The 21,314-nt window shown below is 42.0% G+C and overlaps 1 protein-coding gene across 3 annotated transcripts in view; it reads right to left on the bottom strand.

The window, feature by feature from the left end:
* Positions 1-21,314, bottom strand: part of CPNE8 (copine 8) — a 271,698-nt gene that overhangs the window by 136,429 nt on the left and 113,955 nt on the right. For all 3 annotated transcript variants that reach the window (XM_054019129.1, XM_054019120.1, XM_054019112.1), the window contains exons 8-11: positions 17,758-17,861; positions 13,808-13,912; positions 7,121-7,162; positions 6,096-6,171 (exon numbers count right to left, since the gene is read on the bottom strand). In XM_054019129.1, the coding sequence (XP_053875104.1) occupies positions 6,096-6,171; positions 7,121-7,162; positions 13,808-13,912; positions 17,758-17,861 (327 nt within the window). The remainder of the gene's footprint in view (positions 1-6,095; positions 6,172-7,120; positions 7,163-13,807; positions 13,913-17,757; positions 17,862-21,314) is intronic.

Raw genomic sequence — 21,314 nt, 5'->3', positions numbered from 1 at the left:
GTTGGGATTATGTTTTTGAATGTGCTTTGCTTACCTGCTGATGTCTCCAGGCCTGGAAAGATGGACCCTGAGGAACTGTGAGAGGGACAGGGGAAGTGAGGGATGATCCCCTGGCAAGAATACTCACAGCAGAGAGGCTGTGGAGGTTTCCACTGTAAAGAGCAGGGTTGCATTCAAGTTGGAAGGGCTGAGGTGGCTGTCCTAGTTCAAGGAGAGGAGAGGGCTGCAGCATGGTGAGGAACACCAGGGCTGTATGTTGCATGCACTATTGGGACTATGGTGGGGAATTCTGGACTATGGTTGTGGGACTTTTGTTATGATTTATGTGCACAGAACTGTTGTAATAAATTAACCCCACAAGGGCTATTTGCCCTCACAAAAGACTCTTCGGATTATTTCCCGTAAAACTGAAGTAGGAAAACTGAGCCAGATTCACTTGTCATGCGGTGGCCTGCCGCAAGAGGGTGCTCCTGTCAGGACTGCCCTAGACACCCTTATTGAAGGGGGGGGGGGGGGGCGTCACGCTAAAATTTAACCTAATAGGCTATGCGATCGAGGGGTAGTGATGCCAAATATAAGTGAAAGACAGAATGGATGGGGACAGGTGCTCCTACCTGACGGTGTGGACTCTGTTTAAAGAATCCTAGCTGCCATTTGACCTTCCTCCTGCAGTGTTTAAAGACAGAACTGATCAGACTCAACTGGGAGTCTTTGTTTCTTCTCAGTGATCACTATAGCTGAAATCACTGATAGGTTGGTTTAGCTGGACAAGCCTTAGACCTGGTGTGGGGACAGTACTGCAGTCAAAGGTAATGCAGAGGAAGCAGCACTGGTTCCCCTCTACCCAGTGAAATTACTAAAAGCTGAAATCATTAAGTACTGGGGGCTAAGTGGTGGACCCTCAGAACACTGCATTGCAGCTAAAGGAAGTGGCGAGCAAAGGCAGCAACAATGTTAGCAAGCAGAGGCAGCAACAGTGATCAGTACCAGCAGAGATCACCTGCAGAAGTATCACTCAACCAATCCTCCTTCCCAGGAGCAGGAATTAAACCCACCTGACAGCATCCCTGGATTTTGAGATGTTGGTGACCATGGACAACCAAGAGTGGGTGCAGCAGAGAGCAAAGGGAATAGCGTGTTAAATGGACATTCATCTGTCAGACTTTCACACTGCAAGATGGGAAACTGAGGCAAAGAATTACTATCCAAGATAGTGCGAGGTGGACGTTTACTTATTGTTCGTATACTTATGAATCACTGTTGTGGTGTTTTGGCAAATCAATGCTGCGTTCCCTCTCCTTTTAATAGAAGTTTTCTTTTGTTATATACTGTGATAGGGTCAGGCCAGATGGCTACAGGAGAGTGATAGAAGGTAGATATATGAGCCCCAGGTTAAGCAGGTCCCTTTTCCCTGAGTAAGGTAATGGGGCAGTTCCGGAACAATCGGCAACTTGCTGGAACCAATTAAGGCAGACAGGTTAATTAGGACACCTGGAGCCAATTAAGAAGCTGCTAGAATCAATGAAGACAGACAGGCTAATCAGGGCACCTGGTTTAAAAAGGACCTCACTTCAGTCAGTGAGGGGTGCACAAGGAGCTGAGTGAGAGAGGGCGTGCTGCTGCAGGACTGAGGAGTACAAATTGAAGACATATCTAGCCAGCAGGGCTTGGTGGTTTGCCACCCTCAGTTGGAAGCTCGAAGACGAATAAACCTTTCTACCGAATAGATCTAGTCTCCTCGAGTTCTTATTTTTAGGAGTAGGAGCGGGTTGACCTTGATGCTTCCTATGGTTGACCAACTTGACCACTAGAGAGTTGGGGATGGGGTGGGTATACAGGAATTCATGCCCCTTGGCGGGCACGAAATACTTCTGTTCTGCCCTCTTTAGACATGGGGGGGGAGGGGCAAGAAAGCCGGGGTTTGCCACAGGGCGTTCGAGATCTTTGCCACCCCTTCATGGAGTGGGAGAGCCACCTGGCTGGTGCTGAAGCCAAGAGAACATTGAAGAGGGAGTCTGAGAGTTCCTCCACCTCCTCAGCTTGTAGGTTGAGGCTTGATGCCACCCTTTTCAACAGTTCCTGGTGGGCTTTCGTGTCCTCCTAGAAGACGGGCAGAGGAGGGGCTATGATTGCCTCATCAGGGAAGGATCACAATGGGCGTGCCGCAGGTCCACTACCTGGTCCCCTTCTGAGTGTAGGACTGGGGATGAGTGCTCCACTCACTCTTTTCTGGGAGGCTGAGAGTGGGAGGCTGATGGCCTCTCTGAGGCTCCGGCCACCACCAGGGGCTGCGTCGGGGCCCACGGGGCCCATTGGTACCATGGTGCTGGCCAGGGAGCCCGGTGCGACTGCACCTGCTGTGGCACCATCGGAGCGGGCTGTCCCGCCTGGTCCACTGACTGTCAACTTTGAAGGGAGGCCAGCCTGGCATACGATTGACCGCTATCCCTAGATGGGGAAAAGTGGCAACGGTGGGAGCAGTGATCCTGGCATGGAGGAACAGGAGTACTGTCTATAGTGGCTGCTCCACGAATGGCTCCGACGGGCGGATCTGCGATGGCGGGGTGCTGGCAATCGACACTTGGGGCTGTGGGAACAATGCCGTGGCAGGGACCTTGAACAAGACAAAGAGTGGAAATGGCGTCGACATCCGTACCATGAGGGGCTACAATAGCTTCTCGGAGATAATGACCTCCAGTGCCGTCTGTCCTGGTCTCGGCGGGGCATGCTCTCATCGTGAGATCTTTGTTCCCTCGAGGCGAAGCAGTGCCTGGAACCCCTACTGGTCGGTATTCAGCCAGACAACCTGGTGGGGGTCGACAGGGACCAGCGCAGGCTGCGCACGGGGCAGTCACTGAGCGGAGAACAGCATCGGGAACCTTCCCTCGTCCGTAAGCGGTACCGTCCAGGCAGCAACTATGGGGGTCCGAGTGGCAGCTTGCCTCTGGACCGGGGAGCCGTTGACGGTGGTGCTACCAGTACCGGTAGAGACATAATGTCTCGAGCTGCCTGCAGGGTCTCCAGCATGGAGGGCATCCAAATGTGGCCACTGGCATCTGGGGAGGTTGGCTCAGAGTGGGCTGGGCTACTCCGCTCGACATGAGTCGGAGGCCGCGAGGCCAACGGGGACTAAGAGCTACCCAACACGGGTCTAGTCTCTCTCCCAGCCTTGTTCCGGTGTCTTGGTGGAGAAGCCATCTTCTTCACCTTTTTAGAGTGTCCTGGGACGGAGAGCGGTGCCAACTGATGGAGGGCACTATTGGGTTGCCGTGCACCGATGCCGCGGTGCTCTTTGTGCCGATTCAGAGTGGTGCAGCGGTGTTGGGGTCAGGGCCAACTCCATCAAAATGGCTTGGAGCCAAATGTCCCGCTCCTTCTTGGTCCGAGGTTTGAGGGATCTGCAAATCTTGCAGCGGTCGCTGAGATGGGTTTCCCTCAGACAGGGTAAACAGTCCGCGTGCGGATCACTCACGGACATAGGTCGTTTGCAAGTGTCACACGACTTAAAGCCCGGGGCATGCCCCAATCTGGGTGCACTTAACTAATTCTAACTAAGAGAGAGAGAGAGAGAGAGAGACAGACAGACAGACAGACAGACAGACAGACACATCCCATAGAGGCACTACTAACTATGAACTAGCAAAGTCCAAAGAGAGAAAGCTACAGCAGAGCTGGAGCAGAGTAGTTCCAAAGCACCTACACTGGCAACAAGAAGGAAGTGAGGGTCGGGGGAGCGCGCAGCACCATTTATACTGCGCCATGGCAGCACCACTCCAGGGGCCGCTAGGGGCACTCCTCTATGGGTATTGTTAAGGGAAAAACTTCCGGCACTGGTGCACATGGTGAGCACGCACACCTATTGTGGAATACACCTGAGCAATCACTCGAAGAACCACCTCTCTTGGGGGGGGGGGGGGGGGGGGGGAAGAGATTGGATGTGAATACTGGGAAGTGTTATGAACTTCAAAGGACTATACTAAACAATGTCTCAGACAAGAGTGGATTTTTGGGACAAACAGTGTCAAAGGGTTTACCTGGGTAATCTGTAGGGGAAGGTGAATGCAAATTCTCCATCTCTGGTTATGTAAAAATCCAGCCTTTTGAAGCTACACCCTGAGGAAAGGACCACTGTCTGCCATAACAGTTCCTGGAACATGAAGTTCAAAGGCCCAAGTTGTATAAATGAAAGACTGAACAATTCATGGGTGTGCTAGTTCTGAGCTAAGGCTGTTGTGAACTTGTAACCACAGAAAAAACCCTTTGAGAGACTTGAAGGACTGACGCCTATCACAGGCCTTGTTGGAGTTGGAGCAGACGCAGGCCTGTTTAGGCAGTCTGGGTTGCTGGGAATATCACAATGTAGGCAGGGAACCATGCTGCCTGGAAAAACACTCTAGTCAGAAAGGAGAGAGAGGGAAAGGTCTCCATCTAAGAGAGGTGACGAGTGATGAGCCAGGAGCCTAGAGTAGCAGCCCTTGAAGGACCACAGAGGGGAATACAGGTGCAGTTGCCCTGAATTGTGACAGACACATCACCTGCTTTTGGGATCCTGACTCTCCCCTTCTACACAGTTTTGCTTCCACTTCTCTGGGGGAGTTTGCTTGTGCTTCTGTGTCCTGCCCATATTTGCCCCCACTCCTAAGAAGAAAGCAGGGAGGTAATGAGGGAAATGAGCAGATTTAAAAGAAAAAAAAGGAAGTTCTTCTTCACACAGCGCACAGTCAACTTGTGGAACTCCTTACCTGAGGAGGTTGTGAAGGCTAGGACTATAACAGGGTTTAAAAGAGAACTGGATAAATTCATGGAGGTTAAGTCCATTAATGGCTATTAGCCAAGATGGGTAAGGAATGGTGTCCCTAGCCTCTGTTTGTCAGAGGATGGTGATGGACGGCAGGCGAGAGATCACTTGATCATTACTTGTTAGGTTCACTCTCTCTGGGACACCCTCGCATTGGCGACTGTTGGTAGACAGGATACTGGGCTCGATGGACCTTTGGTCTGACCCAATATGGCGTTCTTCTGTTCTTAAATGTCATATATGGAGCGACAAAAAACTTGGCACCTCTGTGGTGATCCCACTGAGGTCACTGACACGACTGTCCATGCCTGCCCTTCTCCAAGACCTTGTAAGTTTCAAGAAGGAAATCAGCAACTACTATGTGGAATGACACTAAAAGGTATTTTTCCTCTCTGGTTACCAATACTGCAGAGACAGGAAAGGCAGCTGCTGCTCACGTGTACAGTGGCACTGCGCAGCCACATATCAAAAAGAAATTAAGTTCTTCCTTCACCGTCTAACAAACAATGAGAAGGGAGTCCTGGCATCATAAGGTATACACCAGATGCCTGCTGAATGTAGTTCTGACTGGCTCCAGGAGGACAGATACCACCCAAGTTCAAAGAAGAGAATGGCCTTTTATACATAAGGGAAACCAGCCTTTACTATACGTTGGTAGAATATATTTACTGAATTTAATTTTCTTCCTGTGGTATAATGAACATTTTCCTTTTTAATAAATTGGAGCAGGTCATGTGGTTATGACTACTGATGTTAGGAAACCAACACGTCATCAAACAAATCTAGCCTGAGGCCTGATTAAACTTTTTAAAAGAAACCGATTACAATTTAGCTTCATGGCTGCTATAGAGACAAAATAAATCCAGTGATACATTATGAAATGAAACACTAAGCAAAGATTACAAGGTTACAAGTGTTTCTTTTTCTTTTAACTGTTACTTTGGCAGTTTAGGCAAGCTCTGTTTGCCATATACACACTGTTTAAAACAGCTTTGTGTAGAAATAAAAAAAAAAACCAACTATACTGAGAAAGAAGAGCTATAGAACAAGAGAGATTATTTTTTGTTAATTTTTTCAAAACAGCACTGAAGATACTGCTCTTGTCCAAAGAACATATGCTTTTAAACTTATTTCTGAAACAATCCTTTTTGACCCAGAATGTCTGTTTTCCCCTTTATAAAGGCTTGGATTCTGATAGAAAACCTGCACACTGACCAATTTGACAAGCAAATATTGAAAGTTCTCAACTTTATCCATTTCCTCAAGATAAATAAAAAGAAAAGTTCAAAATATTTACCTCATATACATTGAACTGTGATTGCCCTCTAGACAATTCCCTATAACTTGTTGTGAATTCTCCAATGAAATCATGGCTAGAAAAAAAAAAGTTTTCAAATCAACACATGCACAATATAAACTACTTTTCCATTAATTTACAAAAATACATCTAAAGTGAAGCACAGCTGACACATGAATAGACATGTGAGAAAAGCAATGATAGCAAAAGACTTGTTATTCTGTTGACTTAAATATAATGTATGTTCATTACTCTTCCCCCCTAAAGCATAATTATAAATAGATTTGATTGAATCCATCTGATAGTTTATGTTAACTGTATCCACACAGAATGAAGAACTAGATTGCAAATTTACAACCAGCACTGAATAAACACTGTGCACTGTGAACAGAACCCGAAAGGAACTGTCAACAGCCAATAAAGCATAATGCCAATAAAAAAAAGTAACAGCCGCCAACTTGAATCTAAGCATTAGATCTCTTCATGTTCAGCATGGAGCCTAGTATTGGGAGTGGTTTCCTGCTGTACTTGGTGATGTGGATCTCAACATCTACTGAAGGAAGGAGAGCAGGAAAGGTGCACAACAAATCCTTTCTTTTGAAACAAGTTCAAGTGAAGAGCTCCACACACGCTCTACAGGTTGACCATGCCCAGCAAAATTACTATAGCCCTAGGGCTTACTATAACCCTTGGGTAAACAAACTTGCAGATCCTGTTTGGAATTATTATTATTAGAGAGTAGCTTCAATACTGCAAAGTCCAAGCAGCTCTCATACCTTTAGTGAGTTTTGGAAATTATGCAAGGATTGGGCCTTTTCTACAATAATCTAAAAAGGATATTAGTTGAAACAAGGAAGTAATTATGTGGAACTATACTCCTTTCTTGATACACATACATAATAGCTATTGACATTATATGCATATCTAATTCGCATTAAAGAACAATTAACCCCTAAGATTGATTTTAAAATACATAACGTTTTCACAATCCAATTTTAGTGATTTGTTATACAGAAGTATCTTACCTTCCATCTCTATCCCAATCATACACCTCTATTTTAATCGTTCTGCAAAAAAAAATTTTATATAAACAAACATGTTTTTAAAATGCAAGTTTTCACTAAACACCATGCTTAATATTTGAAAACAAAATATGCTAATGAAAATGAATTCTGTTTTCAAATATTAATTTTCCATTAAAAACAGGAAGGTCAGACAGTTTGGCTGTTTGCTCAGTTTGAGTAGAAAATACTTCCTTGAGCTATTTAGTTATGATTTCCCATTATTTAACATTTTTAGCCATCCTGCACCCTACAAAAAACATTTTATACCAGCCAAGATTTAATACTAAATTCATTTTAGTCCAAGTAATTTTCTTCAACTAAAAAAAAAAAAAAAAAAAAGAGTTAATGAAAATAAATACAATTAAAATTTCATTAAAGACAAATTTATTCTTTTTACATGGGATTTACGGGATCATTTCCACAGAATATGCCTTGGGTGCAAGCACAAAACCTGCTAACAATACCATCTCTCACATATTGATAATACAGAAAGTTCAACAATGGGGTGGTCCAGAGTTCTGGCTAGGATTGGTGTTATTTAATATGTCTATTAATGATCCAGAAAAGGACATGGACAGTGGGCAGGCAAAATTTGCCGAAGAGGAAAAAAAAAGGTATTTAGGTTAGTCAAAAACTAGAGAAGACCGAGGAACTTCAGAGAGGCAATGCACATTAGAAGTAAACATATGAACTACCCTACACATTTCTTGGTTCTTAATTGAAAGTAACTAACTACTCAGGAAAAAGACCTGTCAATGGGGACAGCTCAATAAAAGCCTCTGCTAAACATACTGCAGTGGTCAAAATGGCAAACTTGACCCATATCCCTGCCACCTCAGAGGTGGGGAGACTGACTGTGCCAGCAGAGGAAAGAAAACCCTTGCCCTTTTAAGGAGCGCATCCCTCCTTTGCCTCCCTGTTCCTCATGGGCTTGGGGGGGGGGGCCTCTTTGACTGATTAAGCAAGAATAGGAGGAAGTGGCATAATCCTACTGGCACTTACACACTCAAGGGGCAGGTTTATAAACACTTCCCCCTGTCTAAACTGCTATTCTGCACTCAGGACCAACAAATCCCTCCTCTTTGGGACTACAGTAGGACCAGGTTTGCCCTTTGGTGGCTGGGATAGAATTACCAAGTTGGCATGTATGCTGTGGGTATTTTCACCTTCTTTTCAGCAGCTCAGGGACCCAGTGGATAGATTAGATTGTAAAACTCATGTTGTCACAACAGAGCAGGTACCCAGTGCAGGTGCTTGTATAATAGGGGTCTGGTTCCCTGATAAACAGGAACGGAAGCAGATTAGAAGAAGGCATCTCCTAAAGAAGATGGGGAATGGAGTTTTGGCTTCTAAATCTGGTACAGTGAGGAGACAAATCTTTTTTCTCAGATCATCATCTTTCACGTGAGGAGAGGGCACTGGGATCCCAGCTGGAGGGCATAAGCGCCCTAAAAATGGGGACTGGAAGGATAGAAGGAGGAGTAGGGGAGGAGAGTGAGAGCTTAGCGAGTTGGGGGGGCAGCCAGCTCTAGGCTGGGAAGGAGGGCCCCAAGAGTTCCTACCTACTGTCAGGCCCAGTCAAGCCCTCCGGGTTCCACTCCCTGCTCCCTGGCCTGATCCCGGGGCCCTGCAGCAGCCTCTTCAGCCCACCTGGGTCCTGCTCTCACCTCCAAGCCGATGTCCCTCCCCCTCAGAATGTGAGAGTTCTGTTGGCACGGGTCCCAGAAACAGTGTGGGGACCAAGTTAAAGGTGTGTGTGGAGGTTGAAGACAGCCCCCCTCCCTCAAGTAGAATGGGAAGGATGACAGTAGATGAGTTATAACTAGATGGTTTCCCAGATGTGTTACTTAATAAAGTTACAGCCTAGTTAAACCATGTTCTTGGTATCTTGCCTTTTTTTCTGCAGTGTCTGGGACAAATTAGGAGGAATAAATGTAATGTAAACATGATGCTATTATAGTAAATCAATAGAATGCCCACACCAGGATTACCATGTTCAGAACTGGTCACTGCATCTCAAAAAAGTTATAACAAAAACAGAAGGGATTTAGAATCAGGTGACAAAATAACTGGAGACCTGGAAAGATTTTCATGAGAGAAACTGAAAACTCTGGAACGGTTATAAAAGGGAGAATATGACAGAAGCCCCCCAAAAATGAATGGCATTCAGAAGGTAAACCAAATGCTCCATTTACCATTTCTTACAATTAAGGCTAAGATTCTGTCATGCATATTTTTAGTAAAAGTCATGGACAGTTCACAGGCAAAGAAAAATTCACAGACGCCCATGACCTATCCGTGACTTTTACTAAAAATATGCATGACAAAATGGGGAACTGCAGGCTCCCCACATCAACCGGTGGGAAGGGGGGGGCTGGCTTGGAGGTGCAGGGTCCCCCCACCGCCCGCAGCGAGGTACACCCGCCACCCACAGTGGCTGGGACTTCCCGGGAGACCCGCTGCCTGCAGCAGCAAGGAATTTGGGGTCTCCCCGCCGCCTCGGAGCTCCGGCTCCAGGAGTGGCGGAGAACCCTACAGCTCCCAGGTGCTGGGGACTCAAGTCACTGAGGTCTCTGAAAGTCACAGATTCCGTGACTGCCGTGACCTCCATGACAAAATCATTGCCCTATTTATAATACAAGGACCAGGGGACATCCAAGGTAATTGAAAAAGTTAGCAAATTTTAAACCAAGAGGAAAAACTTCTTTATAAAACACATAATTAAGTTGTGGACTTACTGCCACCAGATATTATTATGGCTGAAACCTTTCTAGGACTAAAAACAGAATTGGACATTTACATGGATAATGGCTATATCCATGAATGTTAGAATTAAAAAAAAATAAGGATCTACAACTACCCAGTAATTGACAAGATTAGGAAGAAACTCCTATTAGGGATGGGTTTTCCTTAATTGTATTCTAGAGAGTATCTTGTACCTCTTTCTGAAGAATATAGTATTGGCTACTGTCTGACACAGGATATTGGATTAGTTTAGCAATCAGATCCAGTATAGCAATTCTTATATTGCTATGTATTTCTTAATATTATTTATGCATGCATCCAACATGCACAACTTTGACAATGTGATCTTTATATTTTAGGAAATTATACCCTAAATTGCTAAACTATTAGCCACTTATCCATCCATAAGACAGTCTTCAGAGTCAGAGAGAGCAGCAAATGTTGAATGATAACATAAATGAAAAAAGGTTTCCCTACCTGTTTCCCTGCCTCCGACTCTTTATGGGTGATTGATAGACATATTTAGAAATTGGGAGAAGATTCTCCTGCTTCAAGGTGTCACTGCTGCTAGTGTATACAGTATTGAGGAAAATGGCTTCCCTAGAACTAACACACTAACAGACCTTGTTAACATCAAACATCACTACTGATACCGTAACAAAAACACCAGGAGATTGTATCTTCTCAGAAAAACCATTTACGGGAAGAGGTACATTCTGTTTTCTGAAAAACTCCAGTACTAAATGGACTCTATTTAATATCAATGAAGTGAACTAGGGACATAAGAAAATATACCTACTGATTTTCCTCCTCCTTTTAAAACACATTGGATTACTTAATTTTAGTCCTCAGACTACTGGTTTGATGTTCTTTCCTGGAAAGGAACTCTTCCTTGAAGATATGCTTCACAAATAGTTGAATGAATTAAAGAAGAAATCAATGCTTTGGGAGCTGTTTTGCCTCTCTGTTCTCTTGTAAAAGAGGCAATGAGGGGATGAGGTAGTCTGGATAGTCTTTCTCTCTTCCAAGTAAAATTTAAGGACTTAGACCGCATCATTTAATATATAATGTGTTTTTTTAAAAACGTATTTCAGGTTCATGGAGAAGGAAGTGAAGGATGCCTCCTGATTAGTGTGAAAGTTACTCTTTAGAATGAAGATGGAAACATCTTCAAAGACTAGTTTGTCTCACTGGTGAAAAATTATGAAAATTAGAATTGGCACTGGGAAGGGAAATACCCCTGTTAGTTTATCATAAAAAGCAGCACATCACAAGGAGGCTGTTATTCTAGTATTTGCTACTTGACTTCAAGATTTGAGAGGAGTGCTAGTTACATAGCCAAACACACCTTGACACTTCAGCCACAAACCAGGCCACAGTGATAGATAGTGGAAAACTGTCATGGTAAATCAGTTCCGGAGACAAAAGATTGTTTATTTGGCCGCCAGGGCTTCTCCATAGTCCAAAGTGTCAGTTCAACAAACCAGACACTTGGGAGACCAACTTGGTGCAATTTTCTTAGCAATTTGGGAATAAGGGTTAAGAGAGAAGGTATGGGTAATGTTGGGATTTTTACAAAAACAACAGATAACTTGTCTATGCCTTCTAATGTGGTACCGTTGATCCGCTGTAGAATAGTTACCACTTTTCAATTGTGGCAAATAGCCAAATCTCCCATGAGTTCTCTACCCCCTACAAATTAGATGATACATGTGGAAAAATGGCTCCTCCGTTGCTTAGGGTACATGGTAGAAAGACTCAGCCAGCCTGTAGCGATATTTATTTTCCCAGCTATGTGAATGACTGAGTGCCAAAAGTTTCTTTTCTGCCCATTTCAGGATGGACAAATCTTCTTTGAGCAGGGCTACATACTCTCCCCAAAGGGGGTTCCATAGTGAGAAGGCTAGCTGTTGATCTTCAATTTTATACATTTCACATGAGACGTGCAAGAGATATTTAAATGTGTCTTCAAAACCTACAGATTCTGAAAGTTCACACTGGTGTACAACTGCTATTATATACTAAAAGGATTTAAGTTTCTTGTATTCTAAAACATTTTTTCATTTTGGATTTTTCACTCTGAGAAAACAGGTTATTCTTTCCCTGACATGAATGAGGTGTGATGGGGGAGATCTTCAGGAAGTTGGAATTTGGATGTATTATGATAGATTTGTAAGACTGATAAGATCTGAAAATGCTTTTTTGCTTTTTAAAGCATTACTGGATTAATTAATTCATTACAGGAATGTGTATTGTTTTCAACATCATTTAGCAAAATATCTAGAAAGAGTTCAAAATAGCACTGACTAGAAAATCAGTAGGTATAATGGCACTACCCAAATGTCAATGTCTTTAGTGAGAAAAGATGCATTTAGATCTGCCTTCAAGCCCTCATCACCTGTATCAAATATATACCTCCTTTAAAGTGCTTTCCTCTTCCTGTCTGACAGGTCAGATAAAGCTGTTCGCTATAAGTGAATATACAATTTCTTAGAGTCCTCTGAAATATGGAAATTCATAGAGAGTTTCATCAGGAAATTCAAAAATTCCATTTATCCTTGAGGAGCATTTCATAATTTATTAAATATCTTTGTCAGCTAAGATTTATTGTCCAGACCCTTTTCAAACACAATTGATCCTTTTTGTCCGCTGGCTTGGAACATATGGGGACAGTTTTCATTTTTGTAATCATTGGGAAAACTTTTTCCTTTACTACAGAAAGTAGTGCAATATACTGAGACAAGAGCCTTGAACTCTACTCTGCTTGGGTACTCAATATTAAAAATACCCAGGAAAGTGTCCTCAACCTACAGTTCCAATAAGAATGATAAAGAAATTTCCCCTTCTCCTCAAAAACTTTGGGTCAGTTAGGCTTGGATTTCTTTGTATTCTTTAGGGAGAGAAAGGCTTGCTAGGCTTATTATCATGAAAGTGTGGTTCTCAGCTCTTGGTGAATGAGAATGCTTCTTGCTCTTATGCTGCTTAGTACTGACTACTTGGAGTAGGCTGAGTGACAGATTGCTGTGTACATTTTTGGTGTCCTGTGTACATTTTTGGTGTCCTTTGAGGCCTGGATGAGATGTCCCAACAGCTCCAGATACAAGGTTGAGACAAGGAAGCAGGGACACGATAAATGGGCTGAGAGGGGCCAGTTGCAATTGCAGCAATGTCTCAGTACACCTAGAAAACACTGGTGGTAACAATGAGAGGTAGTCAACATGTAGAGTTAAATTTTTTTTTTCTGATGGGTCCTGTCAGAATTTAATGTGGAGTATGTCTATTTGTAAGAAGTTTTGGAGATGCCAAACATTTCTAGACTCTGTGCATGGTTGGGTCTTGAGCTGGTCTGACTCCTATATACACTTCAGGCATACAGTCCTTATGTATGTGGCAGCTGGACACTGCAGACAAAAATCATTTGATAAAATACCTTATTTTTTTTCTGGGACTTTTCCCCAGCAGCCTCTGATATACAAGTTCCACCCCTGAGGAAAGTAGTGCATCAGTATTTGCTTCTAACTGAAGCAGAGCAGAAACTAGTTTCTGTGCACAGTAGTAGCAGTGACTCCTTTTGATGGAGAGAGGATTATTTACTAGTCTGAATTACTCATGATACTTGCTGCATGATTAATATTTTTGCCTTGTTCATTTATGTGAAATGCCTATTCCTTGTGACTTATCTCCTACCTAAAAGGAACTTTGCTCACATCTAAGTAAAGGATTCAGATAAATATTTTTTTAAATTTAACCAATGTTTTGAACTAATTTTATATCTTCTAAAATGAAGATTAAATAACTCAACCAAAAAATTCAGAAGCAGCAATGCTTACAGAAGTTATTCATGCAAGAAATTTGTAAGTTAAAAGAAAATGACCTCTGCATATAGAACTGTCTTTATCTTACCTGTCATAGTCTCCATTACACAGCGCTCTGACAGAGATCTTGAATGCCTGCCACACTGGATTTAATGTATTTTTTACAACTTCTGTCTTGTGACAGATTGTAAAACTGAAAGAAAAAAATATATTTTTTCACTTTTGAATGATCAAATGTGGAGTCACAAATATGCAGAAGTAGTCGATCTCTTTATTGCTCTACCTCATTATTTAAAGAATTTAATTATAAGCTAGTATGTCCAAATACAATCTAAAACAGAAGTACAACGAAGAGTAGGACTGGGAAGATTTTACCTAACTGGAAAAGGGCAGATTTTAGAATTTATAAACTTGCAGTTGTGCCAGTTCATGACTGCTGTATTCATTTTAACAGTGGTATTTGGTTCTATAAACATCAGAACTCAGAGAAGGTGAGCTGCATTCTTGTTACTCTTTGACTGCTTGCACATGGAACAACTCTTGAGCTATTTTTCTGGACTTGGACAGACCTACTTCAGAGAGACCACCAGGACCTTTCTAATGCATGGCCTAGCTCTAGAAAATGTATACGGAACTGCTTTTTTGATGCAGATCATTTTTCCTGAATCATGTGATTCTCCACATCCAGAAAAAGTTGCATGTATGTGGCCACTGATACCCATTGGACACTAGGCAGAGAGCTTTCTTTTAGCAAGTTCAAACCTTGAAACCACATTCACTGAAGGATAGCAAGTTTTAGTAATATGTCCATTATCTGAGAACAGCTGCAGGATACATAAATTGCAACAAACAGAAGGAACTACACAGAAATAGGACACTTAAAATGTTGAACAGACCCAGAAGCTGGTTAAATAGAACAGAGTGCAATTGACTTTAAAACTTGTTTCACAGCTTGCATCACTTTGTTTTATCTTCCATACGGATAAGAAATATCTGCACAGATTGACTTGGAAGGAAATCCCAGGTGGACTATTCTGTACATTGGAATCAAATTTTTTGGTGGAATGCACACAGAATTTGGATCTGGGTGTTCTGCAAGTTTTTCTCAGGCCGGGTAATCATACCAGTAGAGAACCACAATCCTCAATCCTTCTGTCAGAAAAAGATTTCCAAACTACACATGGGAAAATATTTACTCCACTAAAAAAACAAATCAAAATCTGAACAAAAATTGTGGAACATGGTAAACTTCATGTCCAATCAGCCTGCCCTTATCACTTCTCATTTCCCACTGCTTTGTTTGTATACCCAAGACAGTAAACTTAGTGAGGCAGACTGAGTAGTCATATTTCTCTGAGCAGTGTCCAGCCACTATTGCTGCTATGTAAATAATAATCATTTGCTTCTGGAGACGGGTTGTAGCAACAGATATCCATAGATGCCAAGTTTTGTGCCATTTCTTGACAGTGAGAAATAGTCAATGATATCCCATTCAGGGTCCATTTGTGTATCAATTCCCATCATTTCTGCTTAGAGATAATTTATTTTAAAAATTAATAGTATCTTTTAGCCCTCATTTTAGATTCAAAATAGTAAAACACTATTGGTCAGGAATGAGATTTTGTACCTCAAAAATCTCAGGGAAGTGGCAATAATGATTTTTGTTTCTTTTAAAATAAAGAGCAATATGATGACACATCTCTTACATTCAATTAACCTCAATGGTGTTGAATAAAAATTATTTTAAATTTGAAATGTTTTTCCTTCAGAAAAGAGGTAATGCAATGAATTCTAATGTGGCATCTATTTATCAGTTATCTAAAATAGGTTAAAATTTATTCCCTATAAATGATTGCATTAAATGGGAGATAGACTTTGGATATGGAAGTTAAGTTTTGATACCTACAAGCATTTTGTAGCTGAACTGAAAAGATTCTATTCTACTTTAGGTTTGGAATTTAATACTAACAATCACACTGTTAATTGTTTGGATGTGTTGGTTACCAGTTTTATAACAAAATTACTACAACTCTCTTGGAAAGTTAGAACAAATTATTGATTTTAATCATACAAGATCGAACTTGAGCATTATTAGCCGTTTTACACCTAATTGTTGAGTTTGGATAATATGACCTATTCAGATAATGTCCAACTAAAATGTGTGAAAGGTTTACAGCACATAGCTGTTATAATTAGACAACATGTAACAAAAAGGTTATAATTAGAAAGGTTAGGATTCTTCAGGCCTAGTGCTTGGGCTGCCTCTCCAGTCCAGTCTTCCTATTCAAATCAAATAGGGCCTTGCAGATTTCCAGCCCAGGCTCAAATAGAAGAGCCTCTCTGAACTGCTGATTCCTCAGAAGTCCCACACAGACCTGCTCGCAGCTATAATGTCCGATAGTCACACCCTGTTCCAATGACTGTGTCCTGGCTTCTGCTGCAGCCTGCTCTGTACGCAGTTCTTGGGGCTTTCTCCTTGCATCTGGCTCCCAAGCTGCTGTTATTTTCCCAAGAACCAGACCATTTCCTTTCCTTCTATCTAATCAGGAGAAGGGTATGTGCAAGGGTGAGAGGGCTGATGAGAATGACCGTTTCTTGCTTACCAGGTTCATCAAAATCCTTTCCTAAGCTCCACAGACCCTATATTTTATCCTTGTTCTTATTGTGAAGGAGCCCCTGAAGCTCTGAGCCAAGCTGGGGAGTACTGATCCAGCTTTTCACAGGAGTTCTGAAGAGCTGCTCCTTGTGTCCCATTATAATCAGGTTTAAGGGGCTACTAGTAGGGTTGCCACCTCTGAGGTACAAAAAACCTGGACATCTGGGATGATCCTTAGTTCATAAAATTGGACAGCTTGGTGTGTGCATTGAGTACCCTTACAAATTTCCTAGGACAGCTACCCCAAAAAAGGGATGATTTTGGGAAAACCGGGACGGGTGGCAACCCTAGAGGCAAGTAAGGAATTAAAGGCTCATTGTGGTCACTCTCAGCAGCATACAGAGTCAATTATGACTACCACTGATGGGGTGTGGTTCTTATGGACAGGGCTCAGCCACACTTACCAGCACTCAGGAGGTTCCCCACTGATGGTCTATTGACTGTCTGAATGCATCAGTGGAAGGGAGAGGAGAGAGTGGCCTGCAATTTTTCAATAGAGCCCCAAGTACTTTCCTGCTGCACTTTATAATCTTCAGCAGCTGAGCTGTTCCAGCAAACTGCCTCAGAGAGGCACAGTACTTGGCAATAGCCACTTATATAGAACAGCCTATGCTCCAGAATTTGCCAGTAAGGCTAGTTCCCCACGGACCCACCATCAGGCATGGCTAGCCTCTGGACTGCTACATTCTTGACTATGACAATGAGCAGTATACCAGAAAGGAAGACTCCAGGAAACAGGTTAAGCCAATTGCTAATAGACCCACATAAGCAGTCCCTGGACCAGGAATTAGTATATCAGATATTTCTTAAGTGGAACACAACAGAGATAAATCTATTTTAGTGACTTAAGCATGAACGTAGAAGATAGATACATCTGAAAATTATTTGTGTACCGAGAGATTTTGAAATTTTGTTCATCGTCTTTTTTCCCTCAGGACTCTAATGAAAAGGTTAAAATATGTCTCCAAACTTCCAGCAAAAGGATTCTTATCTAAATCAATCTTTGTGCATTAATATATTCTTCACAAATTCTTCTAGAATTCTATTAAATTTTAAGATTTACCACGATTTATTTTTCATAATAAATTCCATGCCATTTTTCATAGCACTCTAGCTTTACTCATAAACCCATCTTTAAAATTCCTTAGCTACGCTATTTTAACTGTGTGTTAAAATAATAGTCTTATTTCTACACTGCCATAACATTATCTAGTTTAGATACCTGAACTTGTTAAAACAGTAAACTATATTCCAAGAAAATGTTATGAGGTTACAGAACAAATTAGAACTTGCAGTCTGACAAACATCATCAAAATGCAATAACTGTGTATTATACTACCATCATGAGATATCCCTATTGTCTTTATAATTCTGTTATCTACCTGCCATCTTCATTGCTTCGATGAAATACTAGGAAAGGGTCAGATTTCCCAAAGAAGTCCTTCTTGTCTAACTTGTTTGCACAAAACTGCATAAGTACAGAATCCTAAAAAAGAAATAAAGACAAAAATTATGCTCAGCATGTCATCTGCAAAAACAAAGAACAAACAACAAAAGAAAGTAGTTTATTTATATTTTAGCATTTAAGATTACTCACCTTCAAGATAATCCCTGCACATTCACATTCTTGGGATATGCCGACAGTGCAGCTTGGCCCAGTGAAACCTTCTAGAAGTAGTGCTCACTGAAGTGCTCTCAGACCCCTTTTGTCTCCAAGCATTTGGAAGGCAGGACTATAACAGGGAGACAGGTCATGGTGCACAAAATGCCTCAGTTCCTTCCATCGCCTTCTTGGGTCCAAAGTTGAAATTAAGACTGAGTAAGAGGGGAAGGTAGGTGGGGAGTGTGAATATGCAGAGTTCATCTTGAAGAATTTGGTTACAGGTGAGTAACCTTCATTTCCTCTGAGTGGCTTCTGCACTTCCCTACTCTTCGGATAGTTGGATAAGCAGTACTCTTGTCTCTGGTTAGTAGTACAACATGGAGTCCTAGTTAAATAGAGACTGTAATTCTACTTCACCAAACTGCAGCTGACCTACATGCCAGCTCTAAGGAATATTTCCAAAGTTTACGAAATAGAGCTCCATGTGGCAACTCTACAGATTTTTAATATGAGACTATTGTAGCTAACAGCCCAGACAGCAACTCCACCAACAATATGTCTAAGGCAGGCCACAGAAGCAGCCTTTGTTCTAGTCAAGGGCACTTTAAGCTCTTCTAGAAGAGGAATAGATGTAAGTTTAAAAATCTCTCCATACTTATTCTAATTCACTTAGAAAGGCATTGGCATGCAATTGCCAGACCGTTACTCTTTTCTGAATGACACAAAAAAAACCTTAAGAGACTGCCTGTATTCCTTAGACTGATTCAAATGGATACCAAGAGAGCATTAGCCCTCTAAGTTGTGCTTCCCTGAGTGAAAGTAAAGCTTGGGAAAATATACTGTCAAGTTTATAGCCTGGTTAAGATGGAGTTTTGTTACAACCTTGAAGGGAAATTTCAGATGCAGACAAAGGACTATGATATTTTTGTGAAACCACTGTAAGGGGGAGAGGGAAAATCAGCAATAAGAGCCTGCAACTTGCTCACTCATCTAGTGAATTTAATAGTTACCATAAAGGCTGCCTGAATTGTGATATGAAACAGGGAACATTCTCCCATAGGCTTGAAAGGAAGTTCCATGAGCTAAGTACTAGACTGAGGTTCCATGTAGATATGGACTCACTAATCAGAGGGTAGATGTTCATTAATCCCTTCAATATCTCATTATAGCATGTCTAAATATAGTATTTTGCTTGACTACACTTTGATGGTATCTTGAAGCCAAGATGCTTGTGAAATGTACTTTTACTGACCATTAGGACAGCCCAAAGGATTTCAAATGAAGTGATTACTTTAGTATGGATTGAAGAGGAGCTGAAGCTTGGTTCATGTTATTGTGGGTTACACACGAAAAGAAACTTTTCCACTTATAATCATAACTGGTGAGTTGACTGTTTCCTGAAGTTGAATAGACTCTTCTTTACTTTTTCCAAACAGATAGCTCAAGCTCTAGGGCCATGCCATCAAGTGGAGAGAGTCTGGATACGGATGGCAATTCAATCTCTCTGTTAGGTGAGTAAGTCTGGAATTGCAGGAGACAGATAAAACCCTTGTGATTGTCACAGTATCGGAGAATGACTAATGTCTTGCCCAGGCCAGGGCAATCACAATAACCTTGGCTTTGTCTTGTTTAATTTCCAGTGAACTCTGAATTAGAAGAATTGGGGGAAATGCAGAGGAGACCTACCTCACAGTCTAGAGGAAATACAACTTGCCTCGAAGCAAAACCTCTTACATCTGGAGTTGTGTCTTGTTGCAACAAGATGCATCTCCGGATACCTTCACACGGAGAAGATATAGTTTGTTACCAAGCTCTTGAGTAACTACTTGTGCTGATCATGCAAGTTTCTGCTCAGCTGATTGGCCAGTATCTTGTCTTGGTTTGCTTGTTCATATAAAATATCGATGTAGTATTGCTGGTAACTACTTGAGCTACTCTGCCATATAGCTGAAGGAGAAAGGACTTGAGAGCCCAAAGTATTGCTCTTAATACTGATATGGAGTTTTTCCTCTCTGAACTTCCAGTGACTGAACTGTCAAATTCTTGTAAAAAGCTTCCAGCCCAGATTGGAAGCATCTGAGTCTACTGTGTCTGACAGAGTTGCAGAGTTGAATGTGGGGATAGGAACACACCTCTGGGTAGTGTCTGTATTTGGTGTATAGTGTCTTTTTAGCCAGTGTAGAGGCCTCATCTTTAAATGTGTACGTAGTGTTATGTATGTCACAGAAGCCATAATGCCACCAAGCTTGAGTAAGAACAGCACTGTTTGATATTAGTTCTCCTGTAGTACTTTTATCACTGTAAGGATTTTAAAGTGCCTTTCTTCTGAAACAAAATCTCTGCCCTTTTGAGAATACAAAATTTAACCAACAAAAGGTATGATGTGGGCTGGAGATATGTGCGATTTCTTCCCATTTATCTTGAACCCCAGTGTTTGGAATAGGGTACATGATTGTGACATCCTGTGAGGATGCCCAGATGAGCCCATTGTACAAGTAAGGGACCCTAACTTCTCAAATGTGCTGCTACTATTGATAGGCACTTGAGATGCTGCAGACAAGCCATATGGAATGACAACAAGCCGCAAGTATTTTTGATGTGAATATCTGATTGAGATATGACAATAAGCATCCTATACAGCAAGAGCCCCAAACCAGTCTTGAATTGATCATGACTTGGATACACAAGCAGAGGTTGAACTTTCTGTTGAAAGAGTTGAGTTTTTGAAGGTCTAAAATGGATCAGAGACCTCCATCTTTCTTTGGGATCAGAAACAACCTTGAATAAAATCCATTCCCTTGTAACTCTTTGGGAACTTCCTCTATGGAATCCAACTCCAGTACTGAATGAATTTCTGATCTGAGCATGTCCTCAGGCAAAAGATGCATGAAAAGAGATGGGGAAGGAGAGTTGTGGCAAGGGATAATGTTTAACTGAATGTTGTACAGTCTCCAAGATCCATCGGTCCGTGTATATAAGAAACATGAGAGATTGTCTTCAAATGAAGGTAAGCCCTCTTATAGGTTTAAAACTGACCTAATTTTCTTGGGCATCCCATCAAACTTGAGGCTGGTGCAGAGGAAGGTGATACAGTGGAACTTCCATTAGCTCATGATAGCTACGGCTGCTAATGCTGAACAAGGGGCTGCTGTTGGTATAGGAAGTAGAGGCTTGGTATGGTTTCTCTGGCAACAAAACTTTGATTCCCAAATTCTTTTCCTAGGGGGCTGAGAAATCTCCAGAGACCTTGCAGTAGACCTGGTATCTTTCGGTTTTTCTAGAACCTTGTCCGAGAGCTAAATAGCCTCTCACCATCAAATTGTAGGTCCTGGATGG

Source organism: Malaclemys terrapin, chromosome 1 (assembly GCF_027887155.1).
Source record: "Malaclemys terrapin pileata isolate rMalTer1 chromosome 1, rMalTer1.hap1, whole genome shotgun sequence".
In the NCBI taxonomy this organism is placed as follows: Eukaryota; Metazoa; Chordata; order Testudines; family Emydidae; genus Malaclemys; species Malaclemys terrapin.
Note: the sequence above shows the minus strand (reverse complement) of the source record. Positions and strands in the feature narration are given on the sequence as shown.